General features: G+C 39.0%; 1 protein-coding gene and 1 non-coding gene across 2 annotated transcripts; both read right to left on the minus strand.

The window, feature by feature from the left end:
- LOC122993283 (double-stranded RNA-specific editase B2-like) lies at positions 1 to 20781 on the minus strand. Its single transcript, XM_044367305.1, has 9 exons — positions 20702 to 20781; positions 18463 to 19415; positions 13127 to 13244; positions 10083 to 10251; positions 9749 to 9903; positions 7944 to 8097; positions 6734 to 6915; positions 5270 to 5451; positions 1 to 2809 (listed from the first exon to the last, which is right to left on the minus strand). Exons 1-9 carry the CDS (start codon positions 20775 to 20777, stop codon positions 2633 to 2635), a joined length of 2166 nt encoding a protein of 721 aa, XP_044223240.1. The 5' UTR covers positions 20778 to 20781; the 3' UTR covers positions 1 to 2632.
- Positions 20782 to 25086: 4305 nt separating this feature from the next.
- On the minus strand, positions 25087 to 25168 carry trnas-uga. The gene has a single exon. It is a non-coding gene; the product is annotated as a tRNA-Ser (tRNA).
- Between the last annotated feature and the right edge of the window lie 262 nt (positions 25169 to 25430).

Below are 25430 nucleotides of genomic sequence, written 5' to 3' on the forward strand. Positions count from 1 at the left end.
TCCTGACTGTTGTTTAAAGACACACTTGAACAGACTTGGAGGCGACCATTTTCATGCACCTGATCCAGATGAGTTTGATGTGATGCAGGACGCACAAACTCACAAACTAACACAAATAATTTATTTCCAATGATAAAAATAGTCATGACCAATATAGACTACATACATTCTGCAAACCTAACAGTAGAAACGTACGTATCATTCAACACTTGCGGCTTTCATTACAAGACCTCTTTACATTCTCTTACCTTAGAAAACTTTTCTAGAAATAAACACACAAGATTAACACACTTTTCTGGGAAATAAAAGCCTTTGGGATATTTGTAATTCATTATTTAAAGAAATAAAGGCAAAAAAAAGGGAAAACACTCAATAAAACATACATTATAAACACATTTCTCTCATTCATAAAACCTGCACTTCACATTATGTAAAGCACACATCCTCCCACTAGGTGGCGGTGTGATCTCACACTGCTGAGCCTCATCTGCAGTCTGGCATTTTACAACACTGATCAAAAAGCATGAGAATGAAAAAACTTAGAAGGTTTCTAGCAAACATAAATGAACAAGAGATACATACAGTTACATCAAATGTACATTAAGAAAAAACAACAGGAAACTGACACAAAGACTAAACACAAAAAAACTTACAAAGAATAAAAGTAAAATGGGAATTTTTAAGGTCGGCAGTAAAGGAGACCAGAAACTACAGTTATCAGGTGTGTGTGTGTGTGTGTGTTGATCACATTGTGGGGACTCATCTTCCATATTGGGACAATAAACTAGTCCCCTGATAGTAAGCCATTCAGTTTTAGGGCTCAGGCTTGATTTATTTTTTGGTTAACAGGTTGGCATTAGGCATGTAGTGGTTATGGTTAAGATCGAGGGAATGAATGCAAGTCAAGTCAATGTCCTCCTAAATAACAATACGCTACTTTAGGCTTCATTTACACCTGGCATTAACATGCGGTCTGTATCTGGATACTTATTAGAAGGCCTGAATTTAGAGATTGAGACCATAATGACTCAATGAAAAAACTACCGACTTAGTATTTCTAGAGAGAAGTTGAAGCTTTCTGAATGGGAAGGTTCGCTTGCAGCATCTAACGGCGGACGGTGGCACTTTAAGATACTTCCACATTTTCTTCAGCCTCAAGCTGTGCATCAGCACATCAAGATGTAGCTGACATTATGGGGGAAATTTCTTCATCACTTTCTTCAAACTTCCAGCTGACTGAATGTGTTTGGTGCACTCTACAAGAGGCAAAATACAGAAATCGAGAGCACAAATAAGTTTTTTTTTTCTCTGTGGCCCCTCCTGGGCTCCGTAGAAACAACACCTAACTCTGCCTCTTCTTGTTAGCTTAAACAAGTCTGACTAAAGTTACAAGTAGTAGCAGTAGGCAGCTAGTTTTCCCTGAATAGCATATGTTCGTAGCAATGGTCCACCCACCCCGTCTAGCTAATTTGCATATTGAGATCATAATAGAGATAACACATTTCACCAGGTGTAAAGACCCATGGATTGGATGTCATTATCCAGATAAAGATCACCTGTTATTAAGAGGTGTAAATGTGTCTGTAGTGTTTGTGTTTGTCAGGACAGTTTTGTCCAACTCTTAAACCAAAGTTCTTGTGCACGCATGATAAAATGGATAGACTATTTTTGGGTATCTAATGGTATTCACATTGGGGAAACAAAAACTTACCCTCTAATTATTACAACAAATCAGGTCTTCCTATGTCTGTCTGTTGAAGGTTTATGCTGCGTAAGAAAAGAACTGGAAAACCTCCCAATAATCTGACGTGGTCACATACAGTATTGTTTCCAGATTGTTAGTCCCACCAGATGGTAACACTTTAGAGTACAGGCTAATCCCAATTTACAGCGTATTTTTTGGTGTAATGGTGTAATGTCAGTAATGGTCATACTGTACCCTTAATAATAGAATATATACCCACTTACTTAATAATACTTACAGTATAAATTCTCTTTAAGTATTCTTTCCAAACATCAGATTTTATCCCAGGCAATGAATAAAAATCAAATGCAGTGTATAGCTTTTTAATTGGCTGAATCAATTATTGTATTTTGAAATCTTTGCAGTGATTCTTCCACTGTTTTGTTGATACTTAATGTAGCTCTTGTACTCAGGTGGTAGATTATTAGTAATTATTAGTTATCGACATTGGTTGCTTGTAATTACAGTCTGTATGATATGAGAGTAACGCTGAATTATAGTGCTCAACCCCACATTTAAACATCCTGCTTTAGCTAGGAAGCTGTTTCTTAGCAAGCTAACCGTTAGCTTAGTTTTAATCACAAGTTAATTTTTTACTCAAACACTGTATGTTGCTTAGTTGAACATACAGAAACAATATCTTCAATGTTTGTTTGTTCTCCAATGAGCTTGAAGCAGCTATGTGGTTGTTAAAGTTTAAACTAGAAAAACAGCTTTTAGGCTACTTAAGCTAGCTACACACGCTATGACGTCTACTCCAGATTTTGCCAGAATTTGATTTATGCTCTGTGCTCATTTGCATAATACAGATTTTAACTTAATTTCTGCTCTCCATTCTCACAAAGGAAACCCATAACCCTTAATGTTCAGCCTTTAAAACACACTCGGTCACACACTGACGTTGAAGCCACCCAGTTCTGGTGGTTTTCTGATCCACGTTCCCAGCCCTGCACCCTGCAGAGCACCGGTAAACTGCTGCATGGCCCTCTGGTAGCGTTCGGCAGCCATCTTAGAACCAGCGTATCTTCCCCCAGTGGCATCTGTGCCCGATATCTGACCACTCAACTGAGAGAGAAAGACAGACACATAATTTGCTGTCAAAACATGATAAATAAACTGATGCGTTTAGATAATGAAGAGAATATTTTGCAGCATTTAGGAGAACATCCACAGTTTCTTACAGTTTGACAAGTTGATTGGCCATCATGAAGACTGTTTACTTTTAAGGGTTCATCTTGTCAATCATCTGTTGTACCGCTCTGCTGACTCACTCACAGCAGACATTTTGACTGTCAGTGCAGGTATAGCTAATAAAACTAATAATGGCTCTACTCCACTTAAGTTTCTCAAAAAAGAAATCATGCCAGGACCTAGGAATGATTGACAATGATATTGAAATATCGGCAATAAGAAATGTCTGTTGAAAGGTTAGGTTCAGGTATTTTCAAGTCTGTGGTAACATAATACCAATGTGCCATTATGTTCTTGGTTGCTGTAACCAGTAACCAGTGGTGGAAAGTGACTTTTACTCAAGTAGACTACTGTACTACTAGTACAATTTTTAGGTACTTGTACTTTACTCCATTATTTCCATTTTTAGGCTTCTTCTTTGTACTTCTACTCCACTACAATTCAGAGGGAACTATTGTACTTTTTATTCCACTACATTTATTTGACAGCAGTAGTTACTTTTAAGATTAAAAATTTAAATTTAAATAATATATGAATTATATAAAAAGTTGTTAAAGAATAAACAAGTAGTTCCCAAACTGTTTTGGCTTATAACCCATGTGTGTAGTTGTGGCTCCTTGTCATGTTACAGATGTTTGAGTTGTTAACAATTCAACCAAATAAATGATTGTTTTCTAGGCCCAAAGAGGTAAAACCTTCGAATATTTCACACAAAAGCAAAACTTAGAGAAAAGTCTGAAAAATTAATAAAAATTTGTGTGACAGAACTTTGTCGGCTGATATCAGTCACAGTCAGAGTAGCTGACTATGTTGGTGCCGTAGACGAGATTTTAGATCTGAGCTGCCCCCCAAAAAGTGCAACATTGGTACCTTCAGCCTAGACAAGGTTGTCTAAATCCTCCAGATAAAAGGCAAATGTTTGAGGTAGCACATGAAGTTTGGCAGCTGTGAGGCTTTAAAAATCAAACCAGATGAAAAAACATGCAAGTTGATGGGAAAAAAATTGAGGAAAACATTACGAAGGGAGAACAAATGTGTATTTCCAAAAGCTGTTTACAGGCACACCTGTTGGTAAGAACAAAACATAAAAAAAACACGTCCCACTCATCTGGCAACTTAGGCAACTGCTAGTACTTTTACTTTTAATACTTAAAGTACTTTTAGCTGATAATACTTCTCTACTTTTACTTCAGTAAAGGTTCTGAGTACTTCTTCCACCACTGAGTTTCCCAAGAGGCCATGCTGACACCTAGAACTGGTTGATAATGTTATTGAAATGTCAGCAATGAGAAATGTCAATTAAAGGATAGTTTCAGGTTTTTCAAGTCTGTCTTAATACAATACTGATGTGCCATTACGTACATGGAAATGGGTCTCGGTCGCTGTAATAATTCCTACTCTCCATACTGACCCTGAAGTGACAACACTGTAAGAAATGGGGGACCAAAATCAGAAAGTTCAGCTGAGGCTAATATGATGCTGCAGTAGTCTCAGTTAGTCTTCCAGAGTTACAGTCTGTTTAATACGACTGAATCTTTTAGTTTCTCTGGGATACAGTCTAGTAGTCATGTGTAGATTTGTTGCTGGAACCAGCTTTTTACTCACATTACAGAGTGAAACACATGTTTTCTGTCAATCAGCTGATCAATTGACTAATTGTTGCAGCTCTTTTCCTGCTCTAACAACACAAAATGTTCTCTGTGAAAGAAACTTATTCACTCGAGCCAGCGTCTAAATGAACAGCAGATCAGGTCTTTTGTCAGAATGGTCAGTATCTTCACTTCCATGTGATATTAAGCTCTGTGAGCTTTGTGTTTTCTTGGAATGATTCCAGTTGTTTCTGTAAATAATTACGACTCTGTCTGCCGTCATTAAATTTTAAACCGAGGGCCGTTGGGTTTGGCACAACACTCTTTGCATACATATTTTAATTTCACAGTGGATTTAAAAAAACAAAACAAAAAACCTGCTTTAAAAGACGACGTTATAATGCAGCAGTTTTGTTCTGAGTCAGTGCACACAGATTGTTTATCTCTGTTTAATAAAGATGGATTATTTCTACAAGCTGGTAGACCTTTTTGAAAATAATATTTCACAGAGACAAAAGAATGAAAAACAACTTCAGGTGCCTAAAAGTCATTGTTATGACCATTTCTCTCCGTGATGAACTCTCACGATAAAGTTTTGTGTTGTGCTTTACGTTAACTAATTAATCAAACAGAAAAGGTCAGATCCTGTGATATGTGACACGTCTACCACAACCAAACCACTGAAAACATCCTGCTCACGACATGAAGCTGTACAAGGTTCAGCGCTTTCCTGACTCTGACCCACCTGCATCTGCAGCCTCTGCCAGCGGGTGAACAGGGAACGCCTGCAGAGCCGCGACGGTGTCCCCGAGTCCTTCCTCCTTCCTGTGGAGGTGTTGATCTCCTCCAGGCCTCCGTCACCACAGCTCCAGTTCACGCTGACATTTGGCGCCTTTCCAGCCGGCCGACCCTCGCTGCTGCTCAGACCTGTGTGGATCGGGGAGACAAAACTGTGGGTTCAGATTAAATGACAAAATGACAGTCAGGAGCCCAAATGAACACTGACACATGTTTTTCTTGTTGTAATCATTCCTCCTCCAGTGTCAGTGATGGGGACCCACATCTACAAGCCTCCTTCTGTGCAAAATTTATTTAAAAGCTTATTTGAAGATAATATGAAGCTCCAGCTGTCCAAATTAGTCAAATCAAGTCAATATTTTTCAACGTTACAGTCTTTTTAGTGCCAAAGTCCCTCTTTTTGTTACTATACTTCCACCGCAGCTCAACAGGGAAACACTGTCCGAGGAAACACAAAGAGGGAATTTGATGCTAAAAAGACTGTAAATGTTGAAGATACCAACTTGTTCTGATTAACTCACTAACACACTTTTGCTCAAAACAAGGACTGTGGATTTTGTCCTCCATCACTTACATAGTAAGTGCATTATGAAGGGATCTTCTAATGGTCAGTATGAACAGGAGGAATGATTACAGCAAGAAAAAAAGCAGTTTCAGTGTTCATATGGACACCTGACTGTTGTTTTAAGACTGACTTGAGAAATTTCTAAAGCCGTCCTTTAAAGCTGGAGTGTGGGACTTTTGTCTCCCCCTTCTGGCAGTGAGAGCAATTACAAAAACACTGTTGACGTGCTTACATTATAGGCTCAGCTGTAGTCTACTCTGTCGCTACTGTTGCAGCTATAAAATGGTGGATAAATTGTTTTGAGCATCACACAACCCCCACAAAACTTATTTCACTATCAATATTTGATCCAATTGGTCCGATAACATTTGGAAAACCTGGAAGATCCACACGATTAAATTATTTTATCCCCATTCAAGTTAGTAGAGAGCTAACCTGAAGTTAGAGCCTGTGCAGTACGTATTCATCCGGCCGGCACGGGAATGTGAAATCTGACACTGGATTAAAAACTCAGAGAGATTTATCTGGCGGTGATTGGCTTAATCAGCATTGTGTGAACTTGTCTGGCAAAGGCTTGAACGTAACGGACATTCATTTATATGTAAAAGCTCCACACTGCAGGTTTAAGATTGTATTTATGTCATTCTCATGTTGTGTGTTTAAGTCAAAACATTTTAATCCTATCAAGGACAAATCAAGAAACTACTCCTATTTTATAATTAATACCTCAATAAACACATTTAACATTGGAGAGAAAATACATATTTTTAGATTAAACATTCATAACTCATCTAAAAATGAACATTTGGATGGATGATGACAACAGAAAAATCTATTTGGACCTACATCCGAGCAGCAGCTGCTGACGTCGGTAGGGGAAAGGCAGGTGCTTGACGGGGGCGAGGCGGCGTGCCATGGCCCGGCCCAGGTGACCCGTGTGGCTCAGCGTCCCCACCGTCAGGCTGTGCAGGTAAACCGGCTCCAGCAGGTGGGACAGGAGCGCCCCCTGCAGGCCCACGACGCTCCACCTGTTGAGACACACACATTGAGATAAAAAAAAACAAAACAAAACTGAGCAGTCATGACAGTTTGAAAGCATTTCAGCTGTGAAGGTTTCCATTCAGGGACCATTAAGATTTGACCGCAGTTTGACTGTCTAGACTGATGCAAGCTGTAACCTGCTGCCAGCACTGAGTGACAATAATATGAAAACCAGCTGCAAGACCAATTAGGCGACAGATACATCTACTGAGATCCTAAAGAGGAAGTGGAAAGGAAGAAGCGAAGAAAGGCAGGAGGTTTCTTAGTTGGCAGCTCAAAGGACCGAAGCAGCTGTGAACTGTGGCTGGTTTTTGTTTTTTGGGGAATGAGAGTTCACATCTAAGTGAGATTCTAACCCAAATCTGGTCCTAAAATGTAGTGTCAGCAGAAAGGAAAAAAAACAAAATCTGCTTCTCCTGCACATTTCATTTCAACTCTTCCAACTCAGGCTTTAAATATTAACTCCGCCGAATGTTCTGTACTTTGAGGTCGGCTAGAAAGCAGCAGCTATTTTGTCACAGTGTGGAAAAGAGCTATGAAAGAAATATTAACACGTATTAAAGAATAATTCCAGTTTGTCCAACAACAAAATAATTGCTTAGATGTGAGTACACAGTGACTTCACTACAATAAAATCCAACAGGGCAAGAAATACAAGCAGTCAGGCGATCAGTTTGCAACGCTAGATGATCTAAACCACTTTATCTGGAGGTCAAACTGAAAGCGAGCACACTTGCAATATGTTAATAATCTCTCATTACACAGGAAAGTTGCTCTGTAAACTGTGATGGATGTTTACAACGGACAGTTTGGGTAATAATTAACCTGAGAGAGTTTCTTAGTAATTAGCTTAGTGACAAAAATGTTTATTGCTACTGACAGAAAATATCACCAAAAACTATAAAAATAAGACTCAAGTTGTAATAAACGGATCCTTTAAAAACACATCCTGCAATACAGGAAAAAACCCATTATAGACACACATTCCAGGCCGCAGTTTACAAATCAAACTCACTTTGCCATTTTGTCAGTGCAGGACATGGTGACGAGAGGTTTACCCGACGACCCGCTGTCCCACATCTGATTGGCTCTCCGTGCTGTGACAGGCAGCGTCCCCTCGCCTCCGTCTACCTTCATCCTGAGGTGACAGCGGAACCTCCGGCTCTGATCTGACAGAAGAAGAAGAAGAAGGAGACTAAAGTTTAGAAAGGGTACTGCTAAAGTGACCTTAAGCATTTGAATTTTACTTTACTGTCACTCTTTTGTCTTTTTATTTTTATTTTTTTATTTAAGCCTTTTCAGAGACTTGTGAACTTGCTGTATTCAGTCACTGGATTTACATGGACAGGAGCGCATAGGCCACATAGATGGTGGCCTAGGGCAACAAATGAGTGGGACGGTTTTGTTTGTTTGTTAGTTTGTATTTTTATCAACAGGTGTGCTTGTATGAGGCTTTTTAAAGTCTGCACTTGTTCTCTTGTTTAAGCTCCACAACTGGTTCCATGGTGGATCCTGTTTCAGGTTGTTAAAACAGACAGGTTTTTATCTCTCCTTCTTTTAGAGCAATATCTGTTTTTTCTTTCTTTTATCCCCATTGACTCAAATCAGTTTTCATCTGGTTTATTTTTCAAAGTCTTACTAATCGATCAGGTTTCGCCTGAGAACCACCAAACTTCATGTGCTACCTCAGACCATGACACCAAACACTCACTGAATGGAGCCTTGACCCCCACTTGACTTTCTGTCTGGAGGACTGGGAGGACTTTTTCTGGGCTGGAGGTACCATTGATGCACTTTTTGTGCTCTAATCTAAAATCTCGCCTAGGGCACCAACATAGTCAACATAGTTCTGTGTACAGGAAGTACACAAGAATACACAAGTGCACAATAAATGTTTTTTTTTTTTTATCCTATCCTAATTTATTCAAGAGTCTTTCGGTTTGAGAGCATGACTTCTTGATTTCATGTTCAGATACTGTAATGCTTTCCTGCAAAACTCTGCCCTCTCACTCAGATAGTCTCTGCTCACGTGCAGATTTGATCTGCTGCTGAAAACTGTGTCAGCACTCAGGTATACTGCTGCATGCACAGGTGCTGTGTTCTCCAGTTTAAGTCCATCTATCGCATTCAGGTTGATTCTGATTCTCAATCTCAAATTTAAGAGCAAATTTGAGAGCGGACGTTTTTATGAGGAGAAGGACTTACAGCAGGTTATCTGAGAGCAGACAAACAGTTTTAAGCAGGAGCAAAGTAAATCTGCACCGGGGCTATTTAAATACGAGGCTGGGTTAATCTGAATGTGAAGTCAAGAAATCGTGCTCTCAAATCGAAATACTATGCTTTTGAATAAAGATAGGACAAAAAAACCCCATACTCATAATGTTACTGCTAACAATAATAGTTTGACAAAAGCAACAAAAAGCGTCCTCTAATAGACCATCAAACACTAAAAACTGAAGTTGTGGTGTTGATATTCTGCATAATTTAAGCATTATCAATGTAGCTGCTGATAAAATATAATTTACATTTTATTCAGTAAACCACAGGAAGAAGAAAGGTGCTTAATGGACCCAGAAATACAGTTTTTTTTAATTAATTAACGTTCACAGAGCAAAAGCATTTTATGGTTTTTACTTTAAGAATAAATGAAACTCTGAGGTCAGTGGGTTTATACAGCAGCTAAAGATATTACAGTATTAACAACAAACAGATTCATAATAATGCAGTCTATTGCCTCTAGATCAGATATAAAAACCCTCTTGATGTCATCACCACCACCATCATCATCATCATCTCTATATATGAGTGTCTTCCTCTCACATGTGGCTGTGGTCTCGTAAGGGCAGTTGAGCCGAGCGTCTCCGCACGGCGACGAGCTGACGTACATGTGGAAGAGGACGCCGTCCCGCAACTGGAAGCCGCCGCAGCTTTTATTTGGTACCAAGATTGATTGTTCTTCGACGTCTGCTGGCTTACTTCAGAGAGGAAAGAAACCATGAAAAATATTTGCATATTCATAGATTGTGGACTTTTCAATGAGGGAGAAGAAGAAGATGTTTCATGTCTGTAAAACATGTCTGGAGGGAATCTTTAAATAACATTTTTGATGGCAAAACTAGACAACTAAGATACACAAAAATACTGCAGATTTTACCAGAGCAGCAGCTCCAGCTGAGCGTACAGGAATCGAACCAGCGCCCTTCTGCTGACGACTTCGGCGTGGCAGTCGCTGACCGTACAGCCGCGGTCAATCACGCCGTCCAGGTCCAGACACTTCGTCCCTGTAGCCAGAGACACGACCTGGGCTGATCTGAGGTCAAATCCTAGAGGGAGAGGAAGACGTTGAAAACAGAGAGAAAGAAAAGAAAAGTGATGTGAGAAAAAACAGATTTTTGGTGACTTTGATGGAGCGAGACGTTCGACATGATACAGTTCAAACAAGACGCCTAATATGATTCTCAGAACAGGAAAACAAGACGTTTCCTCTTTACTCGCCGCCTCCTCCTCCTCCTCCTCCTGCTTCTCATCATAACCAGAACGTTAACAGGCTCAGACGAGCTAATGAAAAGTGTATGATTGAACAATCACTGCAGCGCTTCAAAAACAGGCCTTGTTACGCGGTTGTGTGTTGCTGTCTGGCCTCATCAAAGATTCACAGTAACAGTAAAGATGACTGCCTCCCCTCCGAAGCTGCTGGGTGATTTGAGGTAACTTGTTTGTGTGTTTGTTTGAATTGCAGAGATACATTTTCATGTAAAAGAGACTCAGCTTTAAATGACGAGCTCAGACGAGTGATAATCCAGAAGAATTGTGTTTTTTATGGTGCTTAGTGCTCTTGCATGTAAAGAAAACAAACAAACAGTGTGGTGGTAATATAACATCTTTTTCTGCTGATGATCTGTTAATGCAGTTAAATGGATGTGGAACAGGGTGCATGGTGGGTAACCCTCTCGTTAACCACCTTAGGCCGTAATCAGACCAAATCAGGCGGTTTGGCCTACCATTCATTTGAATGGGGGTAGTGCATTTCGGCTGCGGTCGTTTTAGCTGCAGCGGTGCAGCACTGGACTGCGGCCAGAAAGTTGAGGTCAAGTTTTGGAGAAACGCAACCCGACATTAAAAGTAAAGTTTTAACAAAGACGAGAGAAAGAAAGAGAGAGAGAGAGAGAGAGAGAGAGAGCAGCTGTAGTTGAGTGAGCTAGAGAGTGAATGAATGATGAAGAACGCTGGTGGTGAGAAATCCAGTGAATCAGATCAATAAAACGTTATTTTCTGATTGTTTCACAGCGGTTACGTTCTAAAGCACAAACACGCCCACACGTCCACTCAACCCTGTGGCGACGGGCCGCATCGCCTGATTTGGTCTGAATGCGGCCTCATGTATGCAGATGATGTGGTGATTATCTGTACATGTAACAGTTATTGAGGATATGTTCACAATATGTTATAGATTTTGGCATCAAGAATAATACTATGATTGTCAGAAGTAAGGAAGACAGAAAATTAGCTGATTTCTTCCTGTCTGGAATCAAACTTAAAGTGTGTACTGAGGCTAAATACTTTGGCCTTTACATAACCAGCGATCTATCAGATGATAAGGACATTTACAGACAGAGTCAAAAATTGCTACTGCTGCTGGCGTTGCTAAAGAAAAGGCAGCATGTGGAGACTAATGGTGGCTTATAATGTAATGACAGTATGAAGCCGCAGCTTAAAGCTCCAAGAAGCTGCAGCACAAACCAAATGTTTGTAAATGTTGCTGTAACCACCTGCTCTGCTGTAATACGATATCTTGTATATAGATGTATGTGTAGGGAATCTGTTCTGTCAGGTTCTTGTCTAGAAAGTGGAACCATCGGCGCTCCAGCCTGGATGGAAACGTCTGATCATTTTTTTTGGATTTCTTCTTTTTTAGATATTGTGTATTTATTTGTCTTTTTCTTCTTTGTATTTTATTGTGCTATGGTCAACAGCTGTATCCAAATTCAGCAGAGTATGTCTTAATTGGCCTTTATGGACTTTTCCATTTCAGAGGCTAAAATGTGACCGGCGAGGAGAGTCAAGCTAATGAGCTAATGCTAGCGAGCTAATCTACTACTGACTGAACATCTTGCGAGCTGATATGTTATCTCATAGACTGTACTGACTGTGAGTTTGTCGATGTTGATTTAGGAGTTTTTCATTAAAAATGTTACAACTGACACATTTTAGTAGGAATTTATTGTTAAAAATTATGTTTGTTGTGTTTTTTCTACACTGGTATTCAGCTGCATCCTCTTTAATATCTGATGTTTCTCTGAAAAGACATTTCAGATCAGAGTTGGTGGAAATCTTTTTACTGGACAGACAAACACATTAATGAATTTGAAGGAAAATTCTGTTAATGGAACAATGACTCACTGGAAAGTAATGAATACTGAAGGATCTTTAAATGTGGTTTTCCAAATCTGCTCTTGCATCAGTAATTAAGTTACACAGATTTTCCCCAAACAATCAGAAAATGAAAAGCAGTTAAAACAGCACTTTGTGTCAGTCTGTGTATTTCAGCAGTTTCTCATTAACAGTGAGTGAAACACAGTAAATGTCTCCACTGGAATATTACGATTCTACCTGTTATTCACAACATGAGGTCCAGCTGTAGTTTTGACTGACATTATCATAATGAATAATTTCTTTGTGAGCTCCTTTCTGAACACCAGAGAAGAAAAAAACAGCACATAAGAAGCATCCGCGTGCTGCATAACTTGCATAATATAACAAGTTTTTCATTATAATGAGAAAGTTCGTTATATAACAAGATCATTTTTCTCATTATCAAGTTATCAAGAAACTGAGCAAATAAATTTTTGTCATGTGGAACTAGGTCACATTTACCAGCATGACTGAACAAATAAAATGTGAAAATATCAATAATATACGTTTTATTTTGGTGGGAAATCAAATATTTCCTAGAAGGGTGGAGGAATTTTGACACAAAGCTGAGTATTTGTAAAAATATCATGATGACTGAGACTGAGTAATTACATCCACTAATATTACTACTAGTACTGCAACTACAGTACTACTACTTATAATATCTGTGGGAAGCTGTGGTTTATGTAACAGTGAAACATGTTTATTTCCATATGACATGAACTCTCAGTGACCTCGTCTTCTCACATCGGACCTGTCAGAGTTTTGTGTTTCTCCAGCACTCACCTCGGGTCATTACGATCGCTGCCAGGACTTTGTGACGGGCGTGCGAGGTAGAGAAGCAACTGTCTGTCAGCTCTGTGTATTTCTCTCTCACCAGGTGGAAGATCGACTCTGCGAAGAACTGGAGAGGAAGAAATGAGAGAGAAAAAAAAGTCACGGAAGGGAACATGATATATTTTTATTTCTGTTTTCCTTGCTGCTCTTTCATGCAGGCTTTTTGTTTTTAAGAGGTGTATTTACTATCATTCTGTCAAAGGGTTTGAATTAACTGAATTTATGTAAAAAGTGACCCTTGACCTCAATGAGAATACCCCGCATTAAATGAAGATTTAATAAAAAGGAAAGCAGCAGACTTTCTTGCTATTTTACATTTGTAAATCACATAAATTCAAAGTTTTGCTCCTTTTTTGTATGAGTAAAAATGTTCTCGTCACACTTCGGTTCAAGCTTTTATTTTTTATCTTAGTAGTTATTTCAATTTCAATGATTTATGGTTGTTTTATTGTTAAATGAGTTGTAAAAGCTCTAGATGTTCTCTTTAAATAAATATCTTAAAGCCTTTCAGAGCGCTAAAAGCCAGGAAAAGCCCCAGAAAAGTCCCCAAAATTCATCTAACTGTAAGTAGAGGGGATGCTAAAAGATTTTCTTCTTGCATTTTTAGAAATTAAATTAATAACAACAGCCAACTTGACATGTTTAGGATGTTTCAGGCTTTGCTGTCCTCAGTTAACTGCTGCTATTAATTAAATAAAGGAAAAATGCAACAAGAAAACTTATTTGATGTTGATTTGGAGAAGAGTTTTAAACCAAAATATCAAATGTTGAGCCTAAAAATGAAAGATAGTACAAATTTACAGTATCATAGACCAACAAAGTGAAATATTCTCCTTTTTCATTAAAAACAAATCAGTTTCTTTATGAATTTCACCAGATATTAGATAGAAACTTGGCTAAAGTAACTGTATACTGCATCCTGATAAACCTATATTTAAACCTGAGGACATTGTGACTTCTGCTGTCTTACTTCACTCTGACATCAGCCCCCCAAAAACTTTCCAACAAAGTCTTCAGGGATGCACCAACAGCTGTGACATTCACCTGGACAACAAGTACAGTATGGACTCGCCAAAAAGTCTCCTGACAGTCTGTCAATGAGGGCCGAAAGTTTTCTGTCTCTTAACTCTCCCGGTCTGTGGAGGAAGAGGTGTCCTACTCTTGTCAAAATATGCCTAATTATATTTTTAGAGGTCTGTCATTCTTATGGCAGACATCAGGCAGATACAGTTAGTTGCCATATGTGCAGCGAGATTCAACGAAATGCCAGAAAGAGCATTTAAAACAAATCGTGTGGAGTCTTTATAGAAGGAGGACGTGCGTCGCTTTTAACGAGATAATGTAAACACATCAAAACGTATTTAACTTGTCTGCTGAATATTTGAGGAGAAAGAAAGAAAAAAAAGAGGCTATTTCAGCCCATCAGTCTGTTTACTCAGTTTGGAGAAATATTTGAGTCTGAATTGAGCTCAGAAGTAGCTGCAAATAATTTATATTTGATCAATTTATATGCGATAGATGGGTAAACTAGACTTCCGCTGATTGTGTGAACTTTAAACTACTTACTGCACCCTCATACATGATTAGCCTCATCAAAATACACCATATAGTTATTTGGATGTCATGTTTAATGCATCTCTGATGACCAGAGAAATAAAACCAACATCCCATTAAAGTCCAATATTTATTCTCTTTTTCACTCTGGTTTGGTTTCCATTAACTCTGGAGAAAAATATCTGGCTCTTTAGCTGCTAAATGCTCTGCCATGTTGACCAGCTAGTTGCTAACTGTGTCTGTTTGCTGTTTGGTGCTGAGCAGGTAGTGTACAGTAGAGTCTTTTTACTAAATACTGTTGCCTTCTCAAAGACTGTATAAAGATGGACGTAGTGAAGTGTGATGTCACCTGTTGGATCGCATTGGAGCCAGTTGAAAGCCCAAAGTTGGTGCCATCTTTTCCATTTGAAGCAAGGAAAATTATTACCAACATGCAGAGTTGGTAAGACAAAATTAGGCTAAAATTTTACAAATCCGCCTCCGAAATTCTATTATTTATTAAATTGTTGCCCCAGTTGTTTAAATTGTTTTGGCAAATGCTACCTGGATTATATTTAGACGCAATGTTTTTGGGACTTGGCGGATATATTTATTAACAACATTTTCACATTTCGTGGCTAGAAAATATAATCTGGCAGGTTTTACTTTTCCCGCTAAATGTATTTACTGTTGCAAAAAAGGTGTAAATAAATGTAATTTCTGGGAGACAGAGTTGAATCTTTAAGATACTTGTTATCTGAGAAAATACAGAATCTGCCTTTAAATAACCCAACATATGTAATGAAATTTAAACTTCTCATGAGATCAACCAACCAAAACTCTGGAGTTTTGCAGGCACTGGAGTGCAGGACTTTTGTCTCCCCCTCCTGGCAGTGAGAGTAATTACAAAAACACTGTCGACAGGTGCTTATGTCATAGGCTCCTCTGTAGAGTACTCTGTTGACTGTTGCTGTTATAAAATGGTGGATAAATTGTTTTGAGCGTCACACAACCCCCGCGAAATGACTCGTTTCGCTATCAGAATTGTATCCATTCGGTCCAATAACATTTGGAAAGTCTAGAGGAGCTGCACGATTAAATTATTTTATCCCCGATTAAGCTAGCAGAAGGCTAACCTGAAGTTAGCCACTTGGCCGGGAGAAGTCTCTGTGTGCATGCTCTGCCCATTGAGCATGTGCAGTATGCATTCATTAGGCCAGGGCGGGAATGTCAGCACAGACACCAGATTAAAAACTCTGTATACTGTGAAATACAGAGAGATTTACCTGGCGGTGACAGGCTTAATCAACATTGTGTGAACTCGTTTGGCAAGAGTTTGAATGCAAAAGACATTCATTTATATCTAAATGAGTTCTGCACTGCAGGTTTACATTTTTCAGTTTCTCTGTGGCGCTCATTTGGTAAGAGCAGGTGTTATTTTGGAGCTAAACTCTGCTCAACGTATTCTGCATGACAGTGGCACCACAAGGTCGTGTGTAATGAGTGTGTTAAACAATTATCTGTCAGATTATTATGCTCTTCACACCGCCTTCCCGCTCCACCTCAATCTCCTTGGTCTGCTGCTGCTCCTCCTTCATCCCTAATGTGCTGTAATAATGTTCATTAATGCGTCACGCCGCCTGACAGACAGTTCATATTGAAGCGGAGGGGTTGGGGGGTTGGAGGGGAGTGATGCTAAATGATGGAGTTGCTGTTGGAGAACTGTGAACAAACCGTCTGCAAGACAAAGAGAAAGAAGGAAGCTTTTTCAAATTGTTTATTAAGTTTTGGTCTAACAGCCTGCAGCGGTGCAAAATCACCTGTTTGTTCTAATTCTGAGCATCAAAATCCATTTTCTTATCCAAAATGTCACCGTTGCTTCCTCCCGTCTATGAATTCTGCTCATCAAATCACCCCCAGGGTTTAATAAAGTGCCTACATGTCCGTCTTTCCTTTGCATATTTGAATGACGAAGAGGTTTGGCAGTAGAAACACAATGCTCATTCACTTCCTTCAGCTCCGAGACGAATATTCTTGTATTCATAAAGCACAACAGCAAAAGACGTCAAGGACAATTCTCGGAGGCTCAGAGACATAATGAAGTTGTTTAGATGCTCCAGACGAGCATACAGGACACCATCCAGCTCTCGGGCCTCAGGACATGATGGCCATGCTGATGTGCGGCACACTCCATTTGGTAGCATACGACGCACCTCAGACCCATTTATCCAGACCATTTAGAAGACTGGTGAAAGCTGAAGAGATAAGGGGTGAGTTTAGTGTCACTGCTTGAAGCTGACGTGTCACTGTGGGTGTTTCCAAGCGAGGGAACAATGTCTTTTACGTGTGAAGGACATTTACTGATACACTGGGTCTGAGTTTTTATCTTTTCTTTTTTAAATTTCACGGTCACGTCCTCCACAGTAGATTTGATACGCTTACCTTCTTACGCCTTGTCTACAAATGAGTCACATGGAAATTTGTGTTTTTGTTTTATTGTGATGTCTATTTTTTTTTATTGATAAACTAAATCAATTTAATCCAGGATCTCTTTGACAATTAAATGACCTGAAAAAGAGAAAAATTAGTCAGTTTTCTGCTTATGCAACTGTCTCCCTGAAGAGGAAAGGTTTTGTTTGTCATGTGATTTAGAAGCGACTGAGTCCTTGTTGGATGATTATAAAAAACGTTGAGTTTTAGGAAGGGAACCTTCCTTGGGGCAGATTTTACTTGTAGTGTTTGAGAGATGAGATACGTTTCTTTGTTTGAAATGTAATTTTCCATTTTCCTTTCTGACAAATGTTGCTTCACCTTTGCAGCAGTATCTTCGGTGCCTCATAAAGTTGATGTGGGCTGAACACTCGTATGTGCACGACACAATAAATAACAAAAACAACAAAAGGGAGATGTTGCGAAGGAGGTGTTGGTGAAAAATTTTGTATTTATATTACGCAATCAAGTTACTTCAAATAAAGGTGGAAAATGCAAAAAAGGAAAAAAAAGAATCTTAAAACAGTTTGAGAGACACTGAGCCACAGCATCCATCGTCTATAACACTTAAGGGTCACAAGGTTGTGGCGGCAATCCCATCAGGCATTATGCAAGATGCAGGAAACATGGGTTTCAACTTCTCTCTGTAGCTCCCCTTTTTCATTCATGACACAATTCATTATGACACTTTTCATGTGAACAGCCGAGTGCAACACTATAAATGTCTTTCTGAAAATATGCGCCGTTGTCCCCCGTAGGCGTTTCTTTGTGCTGCCTCTCAGTTCGGAAACAAAAGAGTGTATAAAGTGGGAACTTTGAGCTTCCGCTTGATGTGTGTCTATGTTTAAGAGACAATGTAGGATAAAGGTGTCAGGTTGAAAGAGGTTAGGAGAAAGAGAAAGAAACAAAGGTTAGCTGACCCTTGTATTGACCTGGTGATGTCATGGAGGGTCATAGATTACACTGACTAATAGTGATTGGAGGAGGGTCCATACGCATCAGGTTACAGTTACAGGAAGTGACTGGTGTTTGTTTGTCACACAATGAACATATTCATTTGTGGAGCCCTGCGACGGCCAAAGACCTCGGTTAGGCCTAGACTTTCTTAATGTGAAGCAATAGAGCTAACCAGTGAGCCACTATGCCCAAATAATCTGCTCATGACAAATGCGGTGTGCTTTTATGCTAATCAAAAGGTATCTACAAAGCTGTATACTGTGTGGTTGTATCAGAGTAGTGTCCACGAAGGCAGTCCTACTCACCTGAGGTAGCTGATCTTTGGCTCTGCTGCCCTGGAGGCCCATCACCTTCTTCTCTGGTCCCAGACTTATGTTGTAAAGAGACTGTAGAGCTGCTGCTGCTGCCTGAGCCTTGGCCAACCTTTTGCTGTGACCACACCCTTCAAACACTCTCCCTTCCACCCTAACCACCATAACAAAACTCCTCATTGGCCTGCCATGAACTCTCTCCGTCAGGCAGACGTATCTGAGTCCTGGTCGCAGCTCACTGAGCAGCGCCACCGGGCTGAGACGCTCTAAAAGTGAAGCGCTAAGAGCTCGTCTTTTTGGATTTGTTGAGGAGACCAACAAGTCAAGCTTGAGTCGAACGAGTCGTCTGTGGTTGTATATGCTGGAGAAGACCTCCTTTTTTGCTGCGTTGCATTTCAGGAGATCACAGTTTTCACGCAGCGATGGTTCAAAGTCTTTGGGGAATGCATCACAGATGTCCAGTTTATCCGCTGTGAAGTCCATAGGTGTGCTGATGAAGTTCCCCATGGTGGCGTGAGCCTGCGAGGCATTCGGGAACTGGATGAACGACCGGAGAGCCAGCTCTGCAGCCCTCATCTTGGCCTGTTTCTTTGTCGGTCCTCGACCCTCGAAGCAGAGACCGTTTACCTCCACGCCTACGGAAAACACTGGAGCGTGCAGGGGGCCCGTCTTTGACATGATCTCATACCGTAGACCGGGTTGTAACTCGTTCAACTGCACCAGCGCGTTCTTCTGAGTGACAGCCCAGGCTGCTCTTTTACAAGTCAAGTGGCTTTGGTAGAGCAGACGGTCTATCCCGTCCACCAATGGCTGCTTCCTCTTCAGAGCTCTTGGTCCATGTCTGGGGAAAGTTGTGCAAGAAGTTGATGGATGAAACTTTCGTAGCAGGTGGCAGTCCACTTGGATTTTATTATCCTGGTTCTCTTTCACCTCCAAACTGCTTGTGCCTGTTGACAGATCAGAATCATGATGCAAAACATGATGAATAACATAAAAATTGTTTTTTTGTTAGATGTATAATAGCTAGTATTGTGGAAAACAAGAAAAATGAAGTTAAAGATGGTGAATTATTCATTAGGTTGTATTCTGATTGGCTGGAGGTGAAGGTCATTAATAATGCTGATTTTTATATAAAGAGCTTCAGAAACAGCCTTCTGGAGGACAGAGGGGAATCTGGGCTATAAGGAAAAATGGATTTAGAGAAATCTAAACACCTTTTGTTGAATAAAATGCCACAGATATGTTTAAAATAGAGTCGGTATTTCTAAGTATAAGGCCATGATACCAGATCTTTGCATCTGGTATCAGAATCTCAATGCATTTTGTGAGGGGCTAATACAGTATGTGGCTGGCTAAATATTTTCCACCTTTGCAGACATAGACGGATTACCTTGGCCTTAAGGATTTCTCTACATGAGCAGAACTATGTGTAAAAGGTCTTCATGTATATGGAAATAGGCCCACATGTAGATAACAAGACTAAGAGTCTACAGCCTCACTACCAGCTGTGCTTTGAAATTAATGCTAACGCCATCATGCTATCATACTCACAATGACAATGCTAACATGCTTATTGTTTAGCAGGTATAATGTTTACCATGTTCACCAATTTAGCTTGGCATGCTAGCATGTTAACATATGCTAATAAGCACAACACATAGTGCAACTGAAGCTGAAGGGAATGTCATTAGTTTTGCAGGAATTTGGTCATAAAGTGATATTTTGACCTGATGGTGGCGCTAGAGGAAAAGTCAAGTGGATCACCAAAGTTACTACAATTCATCCTGAGGAGAACATGAACGTCTGTACCACATTTCATGGCCATCAATCCAACAGTTGTTGAGATAGTTGAGATATTTCACTCAAAACCACAAATTTCAACCTCATGTTGCCAGTATACATGAATAACATCACTGGTGGCCTCCACCCAAGGACTACAGATTGAGTTTTTAGTTACATCTGGTACAATAAATATGTTGTGCATTGTCCCTGTTAAGATAATACATCATTAGGATTCATCCTCTGAGGAACATGAATGTCTGTACAAAATTATATAACAATCCAATCTTTGTAGAGATATTTAAGTCTGGATCAAAGCGGTGGACTGATAAATAAAAGTTTCAACTGTCATTTCAACACAGACAAACAAACGTAAAAAGATGAAATGCAGTATAATGTATTATACCAAAAACAAAGCAGAACATTTGGCTGAAAATGGAGTAAGAACTTTTACTTGAATTATCTGCATCCTCAGCTGACAATGCTCCCGTTTCCCAGTGTCTTATGGGAGTGATGAGGGTTGATAGCATGTTGCTCTGTCCTGGAAAACAAAATCACAAAACGTACAGGTGTTGAGCATTTTCTCCTCAGCATGAAGCAACATCATAAAGTTTATCACCACATACAGTAGTGGAATATTACCCCAGCATGTATTTCTACTGTACATAAAAAACAACTAATATCTGACATGTTTGTGTTCGAGAAAAGAGCCCAATTAGAGTCACGATTCTGAATGCTTGTGCTGCATAGTTTTATATTCACTCCCAACCATAAAAATAATGAAATGGACTGAGGTAAACACATTTATGGCGGTAGTGCAAACGTAATGTGTGAGGCCTGGAGGGCCATTAGAGTTCCCACTAAATGAACGGAGTGAAAACAAACAGAAAGGCGGCTTAGAGCAACCCGGGGTAATTGAAAGGTGTCTGTGATAAGGACTGAGGTTTTCAGACAGGAAGAATCCAGGGGCTTAAACTGAATGACCGGCTTTGTCTTATTAACCCAGTCACACAGCTTTTGAATCAGGCACAATCGTTTTTCATCAGATTTCAACGGATTTGGCAAATGGTTTGAAGGTTCATGAAAGTGTGCTGTTTTATAAGAAAACATCACCCTTTTTTATTCTTGGACAATAATAACATTTTGTCGCTTTCAGTTTATTAGAGCTGCAACAATTGATCGATTAACTGATTAGTCTATTGACAGAAAATTAATCTGCAACAATTTTGATGATCGATTAATCGTTTTAAGTCATTTTTAAGAACAAAAATGCTAAAAATTATCTGGTTCTAGCCTCTTAAATGTGAATATTTTCTGGTGTCTTTTGTCCTCTACAATAGTAAACTGTATATCTTTGGGTTGTGGACCACTGGTTAAATAAACAATAAAGATAATACATTGTTAGGATTCATCTTCTGGGGATCATGAAACATTTTGACAAAACAAGGTATTTTAAGTTGCATCTTGGGCTTTAGGAAATTTTCTACCATTTTCTAGACCAAATGACTAATCAATTAATCTAGTAAATAATCAACAGATTAAACGATAATGAAAATAATCATTTGTTGTTGAGCTGCAACAATTAGCTGATTGACAAAATATTAATCATAAACTATTTTGATGATCAAAAAATGCCAAAAATTCTCTGGGGTCAGCTTTTAAATGTGAATATTTTCTGGTTTCTGTCGTCCTCTCTGATAGTAAACTGAATATCTTTGGGTTGTGAACTGTTGGTTGGTCATTGTTCCTATTAAGTAAATAATAAAGATAAAGATAGTACATCATTAGGATTCATCCTCTGGGTACCATCAAAACTTTTGACAAAATAATTAATTTTAAGTTGCATCTTGGTCTTTAGGAAACACTGATCAACATATTCCACCATTTTCTGCCATTTTATAAACCAAACGACCATAAAATAATCAACAGTTTAATCGATAATGAAAATAATCATTTTGTTGTGGAGCTGCAACAATTAGTTGATTGACAAAGTATTCATCGCCAACTATTTTGGTAATCGATTAATAGTTTTGAGTCATTTTTCAAGAACCAGCTTCTCAGTTATGAACATATTCAGGTTTATTTAGTCTTCTGTGACGGTAAACTAATAACTTTGGGTTGTGGACTGTTGTTCAGGACAAAACAAGACATTTGAAGACGTCATCCTGGGCTTCAGGAAACAGTGATCAACATTTTTCACCATTTTCTGACTTTTTATGGACCAAACAACTGATAATGATTTGTTGCAGCCCTACATTTGATAACTGCATCCCCATAATGAACAACCAAAAACACCATCTTCATATTTGCAACTTTTAAATTTGCAATAATTTTCCCAAAGTTTGTACATGAACACTTTTTTCCGTCAATGTACAGACAGCATGTTTTTCTGTTTTTTGTTTTTTTAAGGGGCAGAGCTCTCCGTCTCCACAGCAAGTAAACATTCAGCTGAGTAGTAGTATTTCATCCTTGTAACAATAAATGTCAAACTATTGTTTCAAGGTGCTTCATCACCATGTTTCTCCAGATTTGGTGGGTTTCATCATACCAATGTCCTCGCTCACCTTGCATGACTTTTCTGAATCTGCTGCTGTTTTGTCTGAAAAGTGCTATGAGGAGTTCCCTGAGCTCCAACACTGTAATTGATCACCTGCTGATCCCTGTTGGCCCCTGAACCAAACTGGTGACCCCATTTGTCCCTGTTTGGATATATCTGGTGCCCTGCCGCCATTTATCTGGTGCTGCATGTGGGGCAGAATACACTCCATATACAGAGATAAAAACAGAGAAATATGAACCGCAGAGGCAATTATATTTAATATCTACTGTTTATAAAATATGAATGCTTGCCTGCTGCAAGTAAAACATATTACAAATCAACATTAAAGTAATGAGCCGTATAAAGACACTTTCTATTATTCATTTTTAAAGCCATAATTTTCTGTGTGCTCCAGTAGTTGCAACAGTAGTTGCAATTGTTTTCCCAAATATAGAAGCATTATGAAGCATTGTGAGATCAGAAAATAATGCATTTTTTATTTTACCTCTAGTTAACCTCAAAGGGAACTAATATTACCAGGATTTCAAGCAGAATCAAGCTTTAAATACATAAATCATATCTAAAATTAGATGTGAGAAAAAAACTGTGTTGAGCTGATATTGCTCTACTCATCTAGATTCTAATGAATCTCACCAAAAATTGCTGTAAAACTGTGATATTTTTTTTAAAACAAACAAACAAACATATAGGTAAGTTGTTTTACTTCTGAAACAATCACTAAAAGATAAAATAAACATGTTTTTCTTGATTTTCCGACTTCCTGGATTTGTAATTTTACTGTCTGTTTTGTCCATTTTTGCTCCTGATAACTGGTGATTGTGGAGGGCACTGCAATGCAAACTGCAAGTCATTAGAATAATGAAGAGTGCAGACTAAACTATTCTGCATTAACCTTGCACCTTGCAGTTATATTAGGCGTGTGATGCCATTAAGTGGTGGGTTGATATGAGCGAGAGCTGTGAGATGGGATGTGAATGTAATGATGTGAGTCTGGAGCTTCTGAAGGCAGCGGCAGGTGGAGGTTGGAGGTGTTTTAATGACCTGCATCATCACAGCTAATGGGGCCATTTATTTTAGGACCAAAAAGATAATAACTGTGTTTGTCTTTGGGTTACATCGGCTAAGCCCTCGCGCCTTCCCACACTTTCTGTCTTTTTCACTTTTTCCATTCATCTCTCGCTCGATTTCCCCTCACACCTTTAAACACTCTCTCTCTCTCGCTCACGTAGTATTTAATTAACCCATTTGTGAATTGCACTATTAGGATTTGCACTTGATTTAAGTAGAGGTTAACCAGGTTGCAACATGACAAATTGTTTGCTTAATCTACCTGTCATCTTCATCACAAGCATATTTTATGCATTACACTTTATTTAACATGCACAATGTTTGTTTTGTGTTTCTGCATGTGCACATTTTTTGAATCTGTGTGCTTTTGTTTGTCAGTTTTCCTGGTGGATATGTGGAAAAGTGTCTTATGTGTAGATTGTTTTATGACAGAATAAAACCAAAACAAACCAAATCTGAGAAATGGGTTTGTGCTACATACATTTATTGGAATTCTCCTCATTCGTGACTTTTCTTCACTCTCTTGATTTTAAATGGCGACATTCAAAGCAAGTGGTCTGGCTCATATTATGATTGAATCTCGGCGGAGTGTAAATGACATCTATACAGTGTGACCACATTTGTAAGAAAAGAAATGTGTTGAAAGGCCACTTAACTCTGCCTCTTCCCGTCATCTCAAGCTGCATGTAAAATAGCTACAAATGAGCCTTTCACATGCAAAGGAAAGATAAGTAGAGCCCAACAAACAAACAAAACTAATAATGATGAAAATAATTAAGCAAACAACATAAAACAACCAGTCAAACACACACACACACACACACACACACACACACACACATACACAAACAAACCAAATCCCAAACCTCTACATCTGTTTTACAGCAGACTGAACAAAATGGTCAAAATTATTGAGTCTACCTATAAATTAAAAGGATAAAATGGAGATGAAAAAGAGAGAGAAAAAAATTGTAATAATAAAAGATGAAAGTAGATACAGTCAATAACAAGATCAAATACATTTAAGGTAAACAAGCAAAGAAGTCTTGAAGTAATGAAAAAAGAAATGGATCTGACTGAGTTTGGCAAATCATTTCAGTCTGATGGAGCTTAATATATGATATATATTCTCCCACTGACAAGCAAGACTGCTGCTTTGTTGTGGAAAGGTTTATCTGTACACTTACAAGATAAGCATTAAAGTCAGACATCGCTGTGAGCAGGGTTTGAACCTGCGCGGGGAACCCCCATTGGATTTCAAGTCCAACGCCTTAACCACTCGGCCATCACAGCTGTCTGTTTTTTTTTATTTTAAGAAGAAATTAATATGTTTTGGATCTTGATTGTTGCACAGAAAAATAATGATCAAGCATAGATTGCTCCAATATCCTTGTTACAAAAATCGGCACAACATTGTTTTTTGCTGTGGCTATTTCCAGCACAGTCAAGAGTTCAGTATGCTTCCAATGAATGAAGTTGTATGAAGTGTAGACCAACTTCTACTAAAAGACAAGGAGTTAAGACCTGCTCTGAATGTCTGGTCAGCAAACTGGGG

Source organism: Thunnus albacares, chromosome 12 (genome assembly GCF_914725855.1).
Source record: "Thunnus albacares chromosome 12, fThuAlb1.1, whole genome shotgun sequence".
Taxonomy (NCBI): domain Eukaryota; kingdom Metazoa; phylum Chordata; class Actinopteri; order Scombriformes; family Scombridae; genus Thunnus; species Thunnus albacares.

What these genes read in the sequence shown, in the direction of transcription:
- LOC122993283 (XM_044367305.1), bottom strand. Translation starts at nt 20,777, where the DNA reads ATGCTATCAACCCTCATCACTCCCATAAGACACTGGGAAACGGGAGCA. An exon ending in TGCACTGACAAAATGGCAAA is followed by an intron (nt 6,916 to 7,943) that starts GTGAGTTTGATT and finishes GTGTCTCAACAG; the next exon opens with GTGGAGCGTCGTGGGCCTGC. An exon ending in TCAGCAGCTGCTGCTCGGAT is followed by an intron (nt 5,452 to 6,733) that starts GTAGGTCCAAAT and finishes CGATCCACACAG; the next exon opens with GTCTGAGCAGCAGCGAGGGT.